General features: G+C 51.4%; 4 protein-coding genes across 4 annotated transcripts; 2 read left to right on the forward strand and 2 right to left on the reverse strand.

Moving 5' to 3' along the window:
• Positions 1-585: 585 nt before the first annotated feature.
• Positions 586-1,787, forward strand: N7539_004338 (class I SAM-dependent methyltransferase; the record flags this gene model as incomplete). Its single annotated transcript, XM_056933940.1, has 5 exons — positions 586-656; positions 732-839; positions 932-1,182; positions 1,261-1,402; positions 1,505-1,787. 5 exons carry the CDS (start codon positions 586-588, stop codon positions 1,785-1,787), a joined length of 855 nt encoding a protein of 284 aa, XP_056791481.1.
• Positions 1,788-2,176: 389 nt separating this feature from the next.
• Positions 2,177-10,090, reverse strand: N7539_004339 (uncharacterized protein; the record flags this gene model as incomplete). The annotated part of the gene is made up of 1 exon (XM_056933941.1): positions 2,177-10,090. The coding sequence occupies one exon, from the start codon at positions 10,088-10,090 to the stop codon at positions 2,177-2,179; it is 7,914 nt and encodes a 2,637-aa protein (XP_056791482.1).
• A 385-nt stretch (positions 10,091-10,475) lies between these two features.
• Positions 10,476-12,301, forward strand: N7539_004340 (CwfJ domain protein; the record flags this gene model as incomplete). The annotated part of the gene is made up of 2 exons (XM_056933942.1): positions 10,476-10,489; positions 10,561-12,301. 2 exons carry the CDS (start codon positions 10,476-10,478, stop codon positions 12,299-12,301), a joined length of 1,755 nt encoding a protein of 584 aa, XP_056791483.1.
• Positions 12,302-12,915: 614 nt separating this feature from the next.
• Positions 12,916-14,408, reverse strand: N7539_004341 (uncharacterized protein; the record flags this gene model as incomplete). The annotated part of the gene is made up of 2 exons (XM_056933943.1): positions 12,916-14,164; positions 14,293-14,408. 2 exons carry the CDS (start codon positions 14,406-14,408, stop codon positions 12,916-12,918), a joined length of 1,365 nt encoding a protein of 454 aa, XP_056791484.1.
• Between the last annotated feature and the right edge of the window lie 2,567 nt (positions 14,409-16,975).

Below are 16,975 nucleotides of genomic sequence, written 5' to 3' on the forward strand. Positions count from 1 at the left end.
AGCTGGAGAAAAGTGCTCACAATCCCAGTCCGCGATCCCAGCGGAGTCTCTTCTGAAGTCACACGGATTATGCGCGTCTACAAAGCTCAGCATACCGATGCGCTATCTTGTCGAGTCTGCTGCCTAGAGGTGATTCTTCAGGCGGAATCAAGAAGCGAAAGATGAACATTGAAGATAGACAATGTTCTAAGGGAAGAATGACATCTCTCCAATCTTACTGCGACACGGCCGGAAGTCCGCGTGGCAGCCCAAAAGAAAAGAAAAAATTAATATGGAAAACCACTGCTAACGTTTGTGGTACCATGCCGACGTGTCTCGAAGATGGTCACAAACAAACCAGCGCTGTGCCTTGATTCTTGCAGTGCTTTCAGGCGCCCTGTCTTCGGATCACGGGAGAAGACTTATAAAGGAGGACCATCGTCGTAGTTTGTCTTCGGAAACACAATTCAAACTCGCATTCTTCATCTGGAATTACCTACCGAGACCCATTTTGAGCTTCAGCTATTCTGCTCTCGCAAGATACTTGACCCAATGACTGTTAGCATTCCGAACGAATTTCAAACCCTCCCGTCCATCGATAAAACAATGCCCGACACAACAACAACAACTAGCCCCGGGGAGTATCTCTTGATTCGAAATGCAGCCGAGAAGGAAAGGTTGGTCCGAAAATGCATTCAATTGGTTCTGATTCGACCGTCGAAAAGAGGACTATCTGACCTGTTGATGTCTAGACTGGAAATGCAGTTCCAGGTGTGGCAGGCCCATCTCGGATATCTGTTGCATCCCACTATCAAGACACATGAGCACATGCGGATTGCGGACGTTGGCACGGGCACAGGGTGAGTTGGAAAACCGTGTACACCGTCTCCACATGGTCATATCTTCGACATCATCATGGTCAAGCACAGCGCTAATGCCGGGCGGAATCAAGTGCATGGCTGCGGGAAGTCGCCAAAACACTACCAGAGACATGCCAATTGGATGGCTTCGACGTCTCCGATGCTCTCTTCGATGGCCGACTGAGCCAAGTCCAGAACATTTCATTCCGCCTGCATAATATTCTTCGACCGTTCCCCGAGGACCTGGTTGGCAAATACGACATTGTCAATGTCCGACTTTTGGCCGTCGCTCTCTCCTCGGATGAATGGGTGCCTGCAGTGCGCAACTTGATCGCTTTATTGAGTATGTGGCCAAAGGCTCCTTCTCCGTTGGCTTGAACTCTGAGCAGAGCAGTACATATTAACGACACAAATTCAACAGAGCCCGGTGGCCGTCTGCAGTGGTCAGATTGCGCTCCGCAGGAAGGTGTGATCAAGACACCATCTGGAGTTACTCCTGTCCATACAAAGCGCATGATGGAGATGTTCCACAAGATGCTAGCTGCATTGGGAAAGACCCCCGAGTAAGACCATCAGATTTTCTTCCCAGAGAGAGAGAGAGACAGGATGATAAACAAAAGACGTCAAAGGCATTCCGAACTGACATCACTAAAACCGTTCGATAGAGTCCACCGCTTACTAGACATTTTCCAACAATGCGGCCTAGTCTCATGCGAAGAGGAGATCTTGACGTTTGAGAAGCCAAAAGTTCGGGACGATCTCAACTTGACCATCGCCAATGTGATGGCGCACGGTCTGGCAGCGGCCTTTGAGTTGCACAAGCTCGAGGGCATTCAGTCCGAGCAACAAATCACCGAGATGCGAGACGGCGTGCTGGACGATCTTCGTACTACGGATTGCTTTTTCAGCTATGACGTCCACGTAGTACTCGGGCAAAAGCCCTTGTGATTGGGGTTTCACGACGCAGCCTTGCTTCGACCTTCGGAATCATCTCTAGACCCTCTCTGGTACAGACAGGGGGTTGAAACGATACCTGCTCGGCAGGCACCGCCTTTACGAGCTGAATGAGAGGGTAACCGATCTCGGACATATGGAAGCAAACCGATTTTAGAACATAGCCTTACTTGATCAGATAGAGCAGGTGGTGGAAGTGTCATTCTATTGAAGGGTACAACACCCGGCGAATAAATTCTGCTCAACAAGTATATACACCAAGAGGCCTTTTTCATGCCCCCCAAAAAACGCCCCCATTTTTGTATGCCGATGCAATCAAGTCATTCGTTATATACAGAGCTCGAAAAAAAGAAAGATGCATGAAATCTTCAGCACTCCACTTCTTACCAACCACGTCTCTTGCCACGATGCTCCAGACCCTTTTCGTGGCGCTTGACCCTCTTTCGCTCGTTTCTTCTGCGCTTATCACGCTCGAATCGCTCAGGGTCGGCAACTGCCTCAATTCGGCGCTTGACACGGCGACCCTCGCGACGCTCCTTAATTTGATCCTGCACCTTGGCCATCTCGGCAATATATTCGGTGGTACCGAACTTCTTCTGCAGCAAGTCTAAAACTTCGTGACTGTTCGAAACAAGGCCCTTGTAGGTGTTCTGGAAAGTCTCGTCCGTGGAGCGAGGTGGTGGGATGGACGGGTCTGTCAAATGCTGCAGAGGCAAAAGTATGACGGGCAGCGAGGGAAGGATTTGCTCGGCCTCTAGATGGCGAATGAGGGCAGCAAGAAGAGCGATGGAGGCAGTTTTGGGGACCAGCACATTCGGTCTGCTTGAAATGACCTCTCTGCGCAGGAGGGTGGAAATCTGCGAGAAGATGTAACGAAGCGCGGACGACTTCTGTTCGGAACCATTTGTCTGCTCTTCTTTGCCGTCGACTCCGTTGGCGGCGGTATCGCCCTCGTCCTCATCTTCTGATGCTACTTCTTCCGCTACCTCGTCTTCAGTCTTCTGGAATTCGAGACCATTCTGTGCGCAGCACCTTCCAAGGAAGACCAAGTTGCGAACACTCTGCATGGCAAGTTCCTCGGAAATACCGGGGGTTCGCAAAGATCGAAGACTGGCCCGGAGCAGCTTGAGCATCGACTCCCGGTCCAGGAGAAGGCCAGAACTGCTCGCAAGAGGGATCTCGCTGTACCCGCCGGCGGCATTTGTTTTGGCCACATCAGCAAGCCACATGCCGATGAGGTTTGCAGCACAAGTCTTGACCCAGGCATGAGTGAAAAAGAGAGACTCTTGGACAGCGGCCCAGATTGCGACGCAGTCGGAGCTCAGCCCCAGTTTAGGATTCGTCTTGCAAAGCTTCGTGAAGAGCTGCAAGGCAAAGTACAAAGTCTCCCAGCTCTGGCTCTCTCGATCTTCAAGAACAGACTCCATCAAGCCAGGTAGGATTCGGACAACGAAACGTCCTTCTTTCTCCTTCTCCGTCTCTTCGGCCTCGAAGTAGATACGCATGGCCTGGAGACCAATGCTGCCCAGTGCCATGTTGTCAGTCTGCTCTAGCCAAGTGTGTAAGGGAATCAGAATCGTCTTCATCTGCTCTTTGTCTGCTCTATTGTAGAATTGACCCAACAGAGCTCCAGCCATTTCGCGGCACTCGGTTGACTCATCATTTGCCATAGCAAGAACAACAGGCAGGAAGAATGTGCTAACGATGTCTTGAGCCATCTCTTCTCCTGTCTTGGAAAGGAGCAGATGGATTGCCTCAAGCACAGATTGCCGTCCTTCTTGGTGCTTGTAGTCCAGGTTCTTAGCAAGGAATCCAAGCTGTTTCGACCACCGGCTCTTGGCTTGCGGATACTCGATCAAGAAATGGATGTATGTGCCCCGTGCCAGATCACGCGCAGAGCGAGTCTGATTAGTAACCATCATAGTCGCGATGTTGTCAACGAGTTCGTACATCTCCGGCACAACAAATTTCCGGGACATGACGGCTCGGATGAAGTTGAAGGTCACACCCTGACGATCAGGCTCCTCAATGTCGGCGGTGAGCCGCTGCAGCAGGTATGCAAGATGCCCATCACGAAGCTTGGTAGCCTTACGCTCACGGATCATCGAGGATATCAGCTTCAGGGAGGCCTGGGACGCCTCGGAGTTAGTGCTCGGAGACTCCTTGATCATCTTCACAGCTTCCGTCAAATACACGTGCGCATTTTCGTCAAGTTCAGGCAAAGGAAGCTTGATTATCGTAGACAAAAGCCGCAGAGCAGAAATTTTGACCTCTTCTTGAGATTGCACAAGCGCATCCCCAATAATCGGCAAAAACCCTGCGACATTTGCTGCGGTCAAGAGTGAATTGAACTTGTTCAAAATGGCGCGCAGAATGTCAAGTGCGAATCGGGTCAGCTTGTAGATGTGTGATGCTGTCGTACCGCGTTTTTCCCCTCGTTTGGCGCCTTGCAGTCGAACCAGAAAACGCTCCTCCCTCTCCGATCTCGCGGTAACCTGAGATGTGGTGGAGGCCTTATCCTGGTACGTTTCCTTGATGACTTCGTAGCAGAAGACCAGAATCTCTCTGCTCTCGGCACAAGGATTTCTCAAAAGGCCGATTCCAATGCGTCGCATGAGCTCGTCGAGTTTCTTGACAATATTTGTGTTAAGCTTTTCCCGCAGCAGTGACTGGAGCGGTCGCACAAGACTTGATAGATGACTGATCGTGGCATTCTTGGCGAGCAACTCCATAGAGTCATAGCTCTTGTTGCTCTTCACTTCCTTCATCTTGCTGACGTAGTCTTCGGCGTCCTTCTCTTGCCCAACAGTGCCAAAGGTGTCGTCCATGACAACAGCAACAAGGTCTGCCATGCAGTAGTCCAAATCTCCTTGGTTGAAATGATCCGTTGTGAAGACGAGCATAGAATGAACGGTGTAGGATAAAACGTGAAGCTGATATCCACGCAAGAGGGTGTTGCGTAACTCCTTGAGGATGTAGCCGAAGTAAAAGGGCCCAAGCAGCAAAGCAATGTCGTTCAAAGTCTTCCGCGCAGTATCTCGAGAGTCCTGGGCTTTACTCTTCAGTGTGCTGCAAACATCCAGAAGCACAGCAGGAAGTCGAATAGCCATATCCTGCTCAGGAAGAATCTTGAGCAGTTTGATGGTTGTCACAGCGGCAGGCAAGCGCAGACTCATTTCCGCCTCCTGTTTGTGATGGATGAAATTGGTCAGGAAAGGAATGAAGTTGGTTGTCAACTCCGAAGAGACCTTCTCGAAATTGGGCAGGGACTTGGCGAGTCTGCAGTGGACTGACTCAGAGACGTCCATCTTATCCACATCGTCCGAAACATCTTCATTCGAGTCAGACTCCATGGATTTCCTTTGGCCAGCCGCACTGGAGAGCGCGTCAGACATTCGGCCGAGCAACCTGAGAATGTTCTTCTCCATTTCAGGCTTGCTCTGCATGTAGCTGCGATATCTCCGGAAGTTGGCACGGAACTGGTTCCAATCGAGCCATTCTGCCAAAGAGCCAATGGTAGCTAGAGCCTCTGCAATCAGGTTGTGTCCGCTCTCATCCTCAGCTCCATCGAATGCGAAATGCTCGACGAGAGGTAGGAAAATGGTGCCCAGATTTGAGGACTCAATATTTCCCTTGCCAGCCTCTGTCGCAAGTCGGCGCAGGGCGCGCATCCGACGATGTTGTTGAATGTGAAGAATGTTGTTGAAGAATGAAGCCTCATCGTCATCTCCCACGAGAAGAACATGCATGTCTTGCACCGACGGCCTGGAAGGGTTGAGTTTGACAAAGTAACCAAGCACGGCGATGATCTCAGATCGGATCAACTCGGACTTTTGCCGAATTCCATATTTCAGAGAGGGCAGCAACACATCATTGACAAGAGCTTCGAAGCCATCATTGCCAGTTTCCGTTGCAGCCCTGTCGATGAAGCGTTTCAGGCCAAAGCTGGCGCTGGAACGGATGGCGAGTTCTTCTTCATCCTTGATATGGAAGAGCATGTTGTAAACAAGTGGTCTCCATTGCTTGGCGTTGAGGTTTTGCGACAATTCTTCATTGATAACTCTGAAAGCTTGCAGGCGACGCTCGTAGTCCGGGCCCAGCCTCTTTACCGATCGAGAGTTCAGATCAGCGCAAAGATCAGCGACTTTGGCAAGTTCCTCATCATGAATGGCCAGCGCGTTGAAGACTCGTGCCAAAACCTCTCGATTCGCGTCATCCTTGAAGTAATCGAACATCAAAGAGACCGCATGGAAAACCTGTTGAGAAAGCCCGGGATCGTCCTCGGGTTTGTAGAGCGGTAGGAAATGCTCGAGAATCCGCAACAGGCCGGACTTCGTCTTCGGATTGACACGATCAGGAGGTTGCCGAAGCAGGTATGTCGCAATGCTGATGAGGCCCGAAGTCTCACCGGAAGATTCAACGCATGGCGCAATCAGGGACAAGGCAGATACTCCGGAGTAAAGAACGGGTTTCGATGGACCTCTCCTCAGAAGGCGACCGAGATGAGACAGAGCATGCTCGAGGTGGGGGGAAAGAACCTCGCTGCGGATTTGCTCTGGCGGGAAATCAGGCATTTGTTGATCTTCATCGCTTTCGTCATCCTTAAGCTTGATGCCGCTGGCCAGCTTGACAAGGGGAACGAGCACTTCATCGAGCACAAAGATCTTGACCTCGTCTTTAGCGGATTCGACCGCTAAGATATCGATGATCTTGGCCAAAACATGCTTGTTGTGTTGCACCAGGTAAAAGGTTGAACGGGGAGCAGATGCCCAAGTGTGGAACAAACGAAGCAGTCCAGAGACACCTTGTGCGGTCTCAATAGGGAATTGCTCGAGCCTGCTATCGATGAGCTCACGGAAAATAATCTGCACATATGGAGTCCAATCGCGGTGCGGAGATACAGCGAAGACAAGACTCATGCAACGGATGGCCGACTGACGAATGTTTTGAAACATCGACAGAAGTCGCTCGTCCTGTCGGTCCACAAAGAGCGAGCTACTTTCATCATATAAGGAGCGACAAGCCCGCACCAGACAATAGATGATCACATTCATTGCCTGAGTTGTGTAAGAAACCATGCGACTCTGCAGGGTGTCGAAAACAGTATCAATCATTTTGAGAAGACCAAGCTGTCTTCTGGGGCTTGACAATTCCTCCATGAACGCCTGTTCATCATCTTGATCGGTGGAGGCTACATTCACCTTAGCGAGGGGGCCGAATGCAATATCAATGAATTGTCGGAAGTCGTCTTCGGAAAGATGTGAGAGAGTTCGCAAGATGGTCTTACGACGGCCAGACTGTCCTGCTTGAGTAGAGCTCGCACCCGCCTTGGAGATCATTCGGCCGTAAAGGAGGCGAAGAAGGACAGGCATGAGAATCGGGCGATGCTCTTGCTCGATCAAACTGTCCTCTCCCCCAGCTCGGACGAAGACCATCAGCTCATCCTTGAATCTTGACTCATCCAGAATGTTCAGTAGATTTTCCTGATACGGCACGACATGCGCGTTCTTCCAAGTGAAAAGAGCCTTCAGAGCCGCCTTCTGGATCTCCGAGTTTCCGTGGCAAAGGAGACCCATGGTTGCGTCATGAACTTCTGGGGCCCTGTATAGCACCCTTGGATTCAAGAACTGTCCAAACAATGCAAGCATGGATAGCCGATCTTTGAAGCCCCATCGAGCCGATGCGTCCGAGGGTCGAACTGGTGTGTCGGTGTCGGATGGGAGAGCATCATCCTGATCGTCACGAAAAGCCCAAGAGAGGAACAGAGGCACGAGTTGACGAGATCGCTTTTCAGCGACATTGGGAGCCGCATTCAAAACCTGTAGAGCGTGGCTTCGAGGCAGAGCCGGTACCAGACCTGCAAACTTGTGCTCTTTGTGGAACCGCTGGGAGAGAGTAAGCGCTGGCGACTGAGCAGTGGCCCAATTCGCCTTGATGGTACGCTCCGTGTTATTAACGTTGAAACATTCGTAGTCATTGTCGACAAAGTTGCTTTCTTTCTCATCCTCCGCCTCCTCATCTCCAGAAGTGGCAGAGTCCTGCTCTTGCAACCACTGAATAGACAAATCGGAGACAATCTTCTCCCCTTCCGGATGCTCGCTTATAGTCTTGAGAGCCGCAGCGGAATCATCCCAAAGAGGGGCCAATTTCTTGGAAAAGAGACCAAAGCAGAAGTACGGAATCAGTGTGGCCATCCACTTGCGCGAAGCCACTTGAGGGTAGATAAGGGCTAATTTTCGGACATGCATCTGGATGGTTCTCGCACTCTGCAATGTCAAGGGGGATTCTTCCACTTCAATGGCTAATGCAACCGGTGACGGATCTTCTTGTGCATACTGAATGATCAGCTGCTGTAAGATACGGAGAGAGACGAACCTCAGAGAGTGAGAAGGTGAAGCCAGGTTGAGAATCAACTGAGCAGCAAAGTCGTCCACAGACCCTGTCTCCGGCTCTGCTTCCTGTCTCTGGACCGTACACATGAAGGTGAGAACTCCATCCAAGAAGAGAGGCAAACGTGCGAACTTTGCGGATGCAGCGAGAATGGACCGCCAGAGATTAGCATCCAGCAAATTCGCCTCTTTAGCCAGCTCAACATAGACCTTGAAGCCTTGACCGAGATAGAAAGCAATTTCATTGATCTTCTCCTCGTTGGACTCATCTGCGGCATCCTGCATTGCGGAAAGAATGTTGTCGTGTAGTCTCTTGACAATCTTCGACAACGTGACAGGGTCCGCGAAAAGAGAGATCGCCTTGGGGAGTTTGACCAAGGCATTCATAAAACTCTGGTCCTTTGGCGGATATACTAAAGAATCGTGAATGCGGCTCTTGAGCCCCTCGGGACAAGAAACATAGCCGGGCCTCGATGATTCGGGTGTGATGCACCCAGTCTCGTGTAGTCGTAGAAGAGTCAGGCATGTCTCGAAATCATGCTCCTTCCACGACGAATTAATGAATTTCTGTAGGTAAGGGACCAGCAAACTTTGAAAACGCTCAGATCCCCACTCCGAAAACGTCGTACAGAAGAATAGGAAGTACTTTGAAAGGGAGCCGTTGGTGATCAAATCCATGAATGAGCGCATGAACGGTAACATTTCATCCATTGGTGACAGTTGCAGGGCATATGCCACTCCACCGAGCAGCTGAGGCATAGCTTCCAGATGAACAGCCGGGGCTGCGGCGGCTTGTTTGAGGAGCAAAACCAGAGTTTGATGGACCGTTTTCCAGTCTCTAATTCTGGACGCCTTTCGAGTTGCAACACAGACAAATATGAGACGGCATGAAAGCGAGAAATTGGGATTATCCCCGGTGCTAGACCGAATCTCAATATATTCCTTCACTGTCTCCAAAAGGGGCCCGAAGGTGTCAGGTGTCATGTGATGGATGAGGTTGATGACTACCCCTGTAGCCACCTCCGAGGGCAACTGATGGTTTCCAGAGCTCGAGGGAACTTGGTCCAGCACGCATCGAAGAATATCAGCTCCGTTTGAGTGTAGCCCGTGGTTGACTCCCTTGATCGCATCAGCGAACATAACCATCAAACCCTCCTTGTATGAGTCGGTGCTTTTCCCTTCTTCGGCATGTTGCATGATGTCTTCGTACAGGAAGGAGACGGCGTTCTCGAGAGGCGTCTTGTTTTTGTAGTAGACAAGACCGGCTTTGCGAATGAGGAAGGACATTGACTCGGCGGCAAAGCGGGCAACGAAAGGCTTTTGGCGTTCCTTGCCCAGGTATGGGCTCATGATCTTCAAGAGCTGGCGCAGATCAGGAACTAGAAGACGAGAAAGAAACTTGAAGATCCATGCAAGGCAGGTAAAACTCCATTCGACAACTTCAACATCGGGATGTGTGGCTGCGACTGATGCGACCAATGTGACTGCTGTGGCAAAGTGTTTCTCGAATCGAACTCCTAGATCTCTGGCAAATTGTGACAACAAGCTCAACAAAGGCTCCAATGAATTCTGGTCTCTCTTCTCGATGAATTCGACCAACAGGCCCATGATCTTCTCCTCATGGTATACAATCTGCGCAAGACTTTCGGAGAGGTTGTTGACACGGCGAGTGAATTGTGTGAAATTGTCCGATAAGTTCATGTCCACCCAGTGATCAAGAGCCGACCGGAAGTAGGATGTAGTTTCGCCTTCATCCTCACCAAAGCTCGCCCGGCGCACTCGGTGGATGGGATCGATTTTGAGCTTTGCGATACGCTGTGAAAAGCCCTCGAATCGATGTGATTTTGTCGTTTCAGTGCCACCTTTCAAGCGCCTGGTGGGCTTGGCCCGTGAGCCTTGCGCTACCATCTTGAGAAGTGCAACAGGTAGCGCTGCTGACGACAAAGGTGCCTTTCAAACTTTTTCTCAATTCGGCATCGAATACAAAAAAAGTTGAGCGGCATCCGGCTCCACATTGTTCCGCACAGGTTGAAGTCCGCAGTATCACGCTAACCCAAAACGGTTAGCATGGTCACGAGGTGGCCCGAGCTCCCGCCCTCGAGGACGGTGCTACTGTACATCCTCGAAGACTTCTTGAATATCTTTGCTTCAGAGATTTTGAGTGCATTGAATTAGCACCAGGTAACAAATAACAATATTTGCCTTGTTGTCGTTGCTTTGATGTATTTTCAGCTCGAAAACTAGGATCTAAATTGTCCAGGCAGACCGGTCTGCTTCATTTCAGTGTTGAAGTATGGCTTCAAAAATGTGAGGAGACGACTGACTGACCTATTCATGATACGATTGAGAACGAAGAAAATTGCTGACTTTGAAACCAGCATTGTGATAGGCAGCCCAAACTGTCAGCTGCAAACAGTTTTTACCAAGTTGGCGAAACTGCACGCAAAGCAGAATTTCGCCTTTGCTATCATTGTTGGCAACTTGTTCGGTGATTGTTCTACCGAGGCTGAGCTGAATGAGATTTCAGCCCTACTGCAGGGAAATATCCTTGTACCTGTGACGACTTACTTTACGATGGGAAGCCGACCTCTTCCCACTCGCATTGTAGAGAAAATCGAAGCGGACGATGAAGTCTGCCCGAACTTGTATTTCCTTGGCAAACGAGGAGTGTTGAAGACCGCTGAAGGGATTCGCATTGCTGCCCTTGGAGGCCAACTTGATCAATCGGGTCCATCAAAGTCAAGGCCTGAATCTAATGCCAGCGGCAAGTTCCAAACGACATACACGGAGTCTGACGCTCGTGCTCTCTACGGCATGGGCAATGCAGATATCCTGATCACAAATCAATGGCCCAAAGAAATCCGTTTTGGCTCAAAAGTTCCTGTACCAGAGGACTATGCTTCTCAGTCGTCCGAGACACAGATTATCTCGGATCTTTGCGCAACGCTCAAGCCCAGATATCACTTTTCTACTTCCGACTCCTTCTTCTACGAACGAGAACCTTTCTTCCACATGCCATCGGAAGACAGTCCACAAACAAAACCCATGACACGGTTCATTTCTCTTGCAGCCTTTGACTCTCCATCTAAACAAAAAGCTCTTTACGCCTTTTCCCTTGATCACACCTCCGCGGCGCCCCTCACGATCCCCGCCGGCGTGACGGCGTCCCCCCTCTCAGCACCTCAGGCCAAGCGCAAAAATCTCCCCAGCCAGCAGGAATCCTACTCCCGCTTCGCTAGCCACGACAGCTCAACGCCGTACTCCAATAACCGCCGCGGAAAGCGACAGCAACGAGAGCCGCCGCCAGGCCCTGACAGATGCTTCTTTTGTCTGTCCAACCCCAATGTCGCCACACACCTCATCACTTCCATCGGCGACCAGAGCTACCTGACAATCGCCAAGGGTCCTCTGCCGACGAAGGAGTTTTTCCCTTCGCTAGGCTTCCCAGGCCACATTCTCATCATTCCCTTTGAACACTCACCCACCATCAGCTCTATCGCAGACGTGGCCACCCGCACCGCGACATTAGCCGAAATGAGCCGGTTCAACCAGAGACTCCGCCGAATGGTCAGTGACCGCTCATCCGAGCAACTCGGCGCTGTGACCTGGGAAGTCAGCCGTGGCGGAGGCATCCACACGCACTGGCAGTTCCTCCCTGTATCCACCAGCCTCCTGAACCAAAACCTCGTTGAACTTGCCTTCCAAGTCGAAGCCGAGAACCTAAGCTACCCCAAATTCAAAATCACCACCTCGACTCACTCCGCCGACAACAACGTCAACGCCAACGACGAAACAAGCGACGCCCCCGCCCAACAAGGCGACTACTTCCAAGTCTCGATCTGGACGCCCGAGCAGAAAAATCCCAAGCCTGCCACCGACGCAGCCGACTCGACGGACTCGAAACTCTCCTCCGATCACGGCACAGAGAGAGTCATGACGCTGAACCTCGATCCCAGCTTCCAATTCGATCTTCAATTCGGTCGCCGCGTCATGGCCAAGTTACTGCAGCTTGACAAGCGCATGAACTGGCGAGATGCGCCGCAGTCCCAGGTCGAGGAGGAAGCCGACGCGAATGCGTTTAAGGAAGCGTTCAAGGAGTATGACTTTTCACTGGAGTGATGTGTGAGCCGTGGGCAATATTTTTGGTTCTAGCATGTGAAAGAGTAGTGTGTAATGTGTACGAGAGATCTCTCAATCTTCAGCGGAGAAACCGCTGGGCCCTGTGATGAGACTTTGCTCTCAGGGGGAGCGAGATTCCAATGAAGTCCCTCAATTTTCTCATCACCTCAACGCGCCCAGAGTGATGGTCACACATGCACCTTAAATAAGAAGCGTAGCTTGCAAACAGCCCACACGCACATGCCAGCAAGCTTAACGCCTGTCTATCTGGTGCCTCTGTAAATTCATGTTATCTCTCGACTACGCCACCTGCCAGGCTTAAGTGAGAAGTTCGACTACGATTCGCAAGAGTCCAAACTGGCAAACACTGGACACAATACTACTCAACGCGACTGGTCCCAGTCACAAAATCATTTGAAAAAGAAGATGATACAAGGCAGAAGAGCCCCTTTGAAAAAAAAAAAAAAAAAAAAAAAAAAAAGGAAAAAAAAGGAAAAGAAAACGCCTCACGACATTATGTAGGTCGTCGTGCCGGTGGTATAATGAGCCTTATAATGAGCAGGTGAAGAAAAAAAATAGAGAAAGCTTCCGACCCAGAGACCTTGTCTTTTTCATCATACATTTCGGTACGTGTTCGGGACAGGCTTTCTCCCGCTTTGTAGAAGACTTGGTGGTCTTTCTCTCGAGGGCTCGGTTACTGCGAAGCCGTATTCTGATGGGGCCGTAGATTGGAAGGGCGGAGGGGGTGAGGCCGCGTGAGAGGTATACGTCGGTGGATACTGGCTCGATCCGAACGAGGGCTGGCGGTGGAAGTCACCCATCACCGGATCAGGGTGCGCCGGGTCTGGGGATTGGGCGAAGCGGGATGCTGTAGGATGGGTTGAAGATTGGGTAGGGTATGTCGATACGGGTGTGCTGGAGCCAGCGCCCTGGTAAGTGGTGTTTTGATTGTAATCGTCATATGGCTGCTGATGACGATTGTTGTAGTATTGGTGGTTGTAGCTGTCTTGGCCGTAGCTCTGCCGATTGTAGCCCTGTTGGCGGCGGTCTTGTTGAGTAGGGTTGTTGTACAAGTACGAGGAAGAATTGCCATTTAGAGGCGATGTCACTCCCGACGAGCGACGCGCGTAGGGATCCTGGGCAGGACCGTACGCTGCTGGTGGACCCGGCGATTGGCGGCTATATAAATCTATCGTCGGTTGGGGACCTGGTGATGTCCGCGCATAAGAATCAGCGCCCCGCGGGGTACCCGGCATGCCATTTCCAGGCGAACGGCAGCCATAGGGATCCTGGAGAGGGGATAATGCAGTGGTTGAACCAGGAGATGGTCGCGCATAAGGGTCAGCGGATGGGATACCGGCGTATCCTGCATTGGATCTCGAACGATCTGGCAGCACGTCGGAGGACGAATGACGGGTGTGTAATGGAGAAGCGCCCCGGCTTCTGTTTGGGATATTATGCGATGGGTTCAAAGGTTCCAGCTCCATTTCGTCGTGATGACTCTTGTCCTCGACATGTTTCTCTACTGCGGCGGCCCATGTGGGCATGGCGGGAAGAGCATCTTCATTGACCGCCGGCGACTTCGAACCTGAGTCGAATGTAGCCGTCTGACTGGCGCCACGATAGATCGGGGGTGCCGAAGGAGGCTGATACGCGGTATGGGGATTCTGTGGAGGCGGTGGTTGGTACGGGGCCGGCTCATTGTAGTGTTTTGGTTGCTTCTCTCTGCGCCGTCCCGAGGGACAGCAGCAACCACAACAGCATTTGCAGCATTGATAGCCGCAGCAAAGACAATTGACAATGCAGCCAATGACCGAGATGAGAATCACGGCGCCGATGATGATTCCGGCGATCACAGGCCACCTGGAATGGCAAAATGTGGTAAGCCTTTTTTCTCTTCTCTTGGCTCCGAAGGGTAAGCAGCGGTGGAAGAATTGTCCACAAATCGCTGCTAGAGTACCTTGTCACCGCGCCATCTAAGGAACACTCACTTGCAATAGGCCTTGGTCATGCATTTATCCCAGCTTGAGAAAGTCGCAGGCACCGACTCGAGGTCATTCGCGACATTGCGAATAACGAATCGCGCCAACCCGGGTGGACTCATCATGAGTAGTCGCTCTTCGTGATTCTTGCGCGCTGAGCCTCTTCAATCATTCAATCGAAACCGGGATGATCAATGCTTCATTGGCGCACTCATACGAATGATCGCACAAAGACCAAAAACCTTGGGATGAGAAAAATGGTCGCGGTAAGCGGAAACAGCTGCGGCGGCCGACAGCGACCGAGCGAAGGGATAGTAGTTGGTGAAGTTGAGACCAGTCTCCAAACCCTGGGTCGAGAGAGCGATGGCGGGGCGCAGCCGAGCCTCAAGAATACGAAAGAGCAAGAACGAGGACGAGGCGATGCGCTCAAAAATAGAAACGCAATGCGCGGTCCCAGACTTGGTGAGCACTTTGCAAAGACCAGGGTTTGCAGAGGTATGAAGCTTGGCCGATGTGAGGTGATGCCACAGGCAGCAGGATTGTCGCAAAATGCAACGGGTAAGAAAGACTAAGCACCACGTAACTTAATGGCCGGGGTAGTTAGTCAGTTTATGACCCCAAAGGCAAGCGAATGTTGAGAGCAAGTGGCAAGTGATGCAATTACTTCATGAGGGCTCAAAACGAATGGAAAGCCCCAAGAATCCGGCGGGACATTTGACTACACGAGTCGAATGATGAACAGACAAGGGGGGAGACCGAAAGGGAGACCAACAGAGAGAAGACACCGCTATGAAGGGGATTGTTTGAGGAGAGCGGGAGCTCGGGAGGAGTCGTTTAAAGCTGTGCATGCTGAAACACGGAGACATATGTACGGGTGTCCGCCAGCCAGCACGAGGCTCGAGAGTTGACATGAACTCCATTCGGGTTCCATCTCTACACTGTGCACGACTGCACGGAGGGTCGTGGCCGGTCGTCATAGATAATCATCAGGTTTCCGGGGGGGGATCTACAGATTCATGAGATTGCGCTGCGTGTCCAACTTCCCTCCGGAGGAGGGAAAACAAAGGCGATGAAGTCTCCGCGGGACCCGCTCCAAGCATCCAAGGATGTGGGTCATCTCGGTCGAGGCAGACTGGCCCGCAAATAGATCTCAACTGGTTTCGGCTCTGGATCTGGTGTTGGTGTTTGGTGAGGGCTGAAAATGCAGGGAGGATGCATCGCAGGTGGAGAGTCTTTGCAGGAGGCTCGTGCGGGGCCCGGATCCACCTGCACCCGCGGGGAGTGGGGCCCAGTCGAGGCACTGCTTTTTGGGAGACGAACTCTGCAGGAACAGTCGGCACTGCTGCAGTGAAGCAATTGAGATTGAACCAGATTATCATATCAAGGAAAAGCTGAACCACGTTACCAATGACCGAACCGTTCTACAAGACTCGTGGAGAAGAGATAGTATTTCGAACTTTTTTTTTTGGATTATTCTTTCAGTAAGCTCACAAAAGTGGACCGAGTCTGTCTCTGCAGCGTCCATTCCAGGGCTTGTGGCAATCCACACATTAAATCCCACAGGGACACAGATATCGGAGTGTGTCCTGTTTCACGGTCTGACAATTAGTCGAGTGGTTATGTACAAGCTGATCGGCCAGCGGGCGGGGAAAGGGGGGTATCGGATCCCATCACAATACGCGCACGCAAGAGAAACAGTGTGTTTTGGTTCATCACACAGAATCAAGAGGGAGGCAGGAGGGGGTGAGGGAAGGGAAACACGCCTGACCCTGAATCAGGGCGGGCCCGACAGGCGCACACGAACGAACGGGTATTAGTAAAGGGAGCGTCGTGGCGCCGATCGGGGACAGCGAGCGAGCGCAAAGTGCTGGGCTCAGAGAACACGAACAAGTACCTGTACAAGAAGGTGAAACATTGAATTAAAGGGAGATAGACGTGATTAGGAATGGTGCTAGGGAATGGATCAGGCGGGAAAAAGAGAAAGCCAGCTGGTTGTATGGCAGAGATCAGGTCCAGATGTCACTTGTCGGAGGGGAGGTGGACAAACGATCATCCAGACGCCCTCCCAAGGTGTGCAGAATGTGCGACAAACAGGACGATAGTGTGGGCGATGATGGTTGTGAGATTCGAGACATAGGAAAAGTCCGTCAGGTCCACTGCCTGAGGAGCGTGGGATCATAGGAAGCCCATTGCAGGCACCACCGTCGTGGAGATAATTCATGAAAAAGAAAAATAATCGGCGAAGTTGACAGGCCAGAAACGAGGCGCTGGTGGTGTTAGACATATCGATGCCGAGGATCGTTAGAAGAGAGGTAGGAAATTGAGAAAAGGACGGGACTTTTAGAAGAGGCCGGTGAGGCGAAAAGGATGAGAGGTGAATCGAGAAGGAAATATGCCCGAGAATGAGAGGATGGAATGATATCGATGGCTGGATATCAGGTCGGTTTGTCAAGAAGTATGGTCAAAATGGCGTGAGGGGTAATTGCGCTCTCCAACCATGTTGGCGTCAATAGGAAGCCAACCTTGAAGCCTCGGCGTTCGATGTGCGACAGAGGGGCAGAGAGCGGATCCCGCGCGGTGGAAAAGCTGACCATGCAATGGAGATGGGAAAGGAAAATGGCAAAGACAAAGGTCGGTGGGGTAAAAATGATGAACCGGGGGCAAAAGAAAAAGACGTGACTCGCTTGAAATA

The sequence above is a fragment of the Penicillium diatomitis genome (genome assembly GCF_028827545.1).
Source record: "Penicillium diatomitis strain IBT 30728 chromosome Unknown utg000004l_segment0_segment0, whole genome shotgun sequence".
NCBI lineage: Eukaryota > Fungi > Ascomycota > Eurotiomycetes > Eurotiales > Aspergillaceae > Penicillium > Penicillium diatomitis.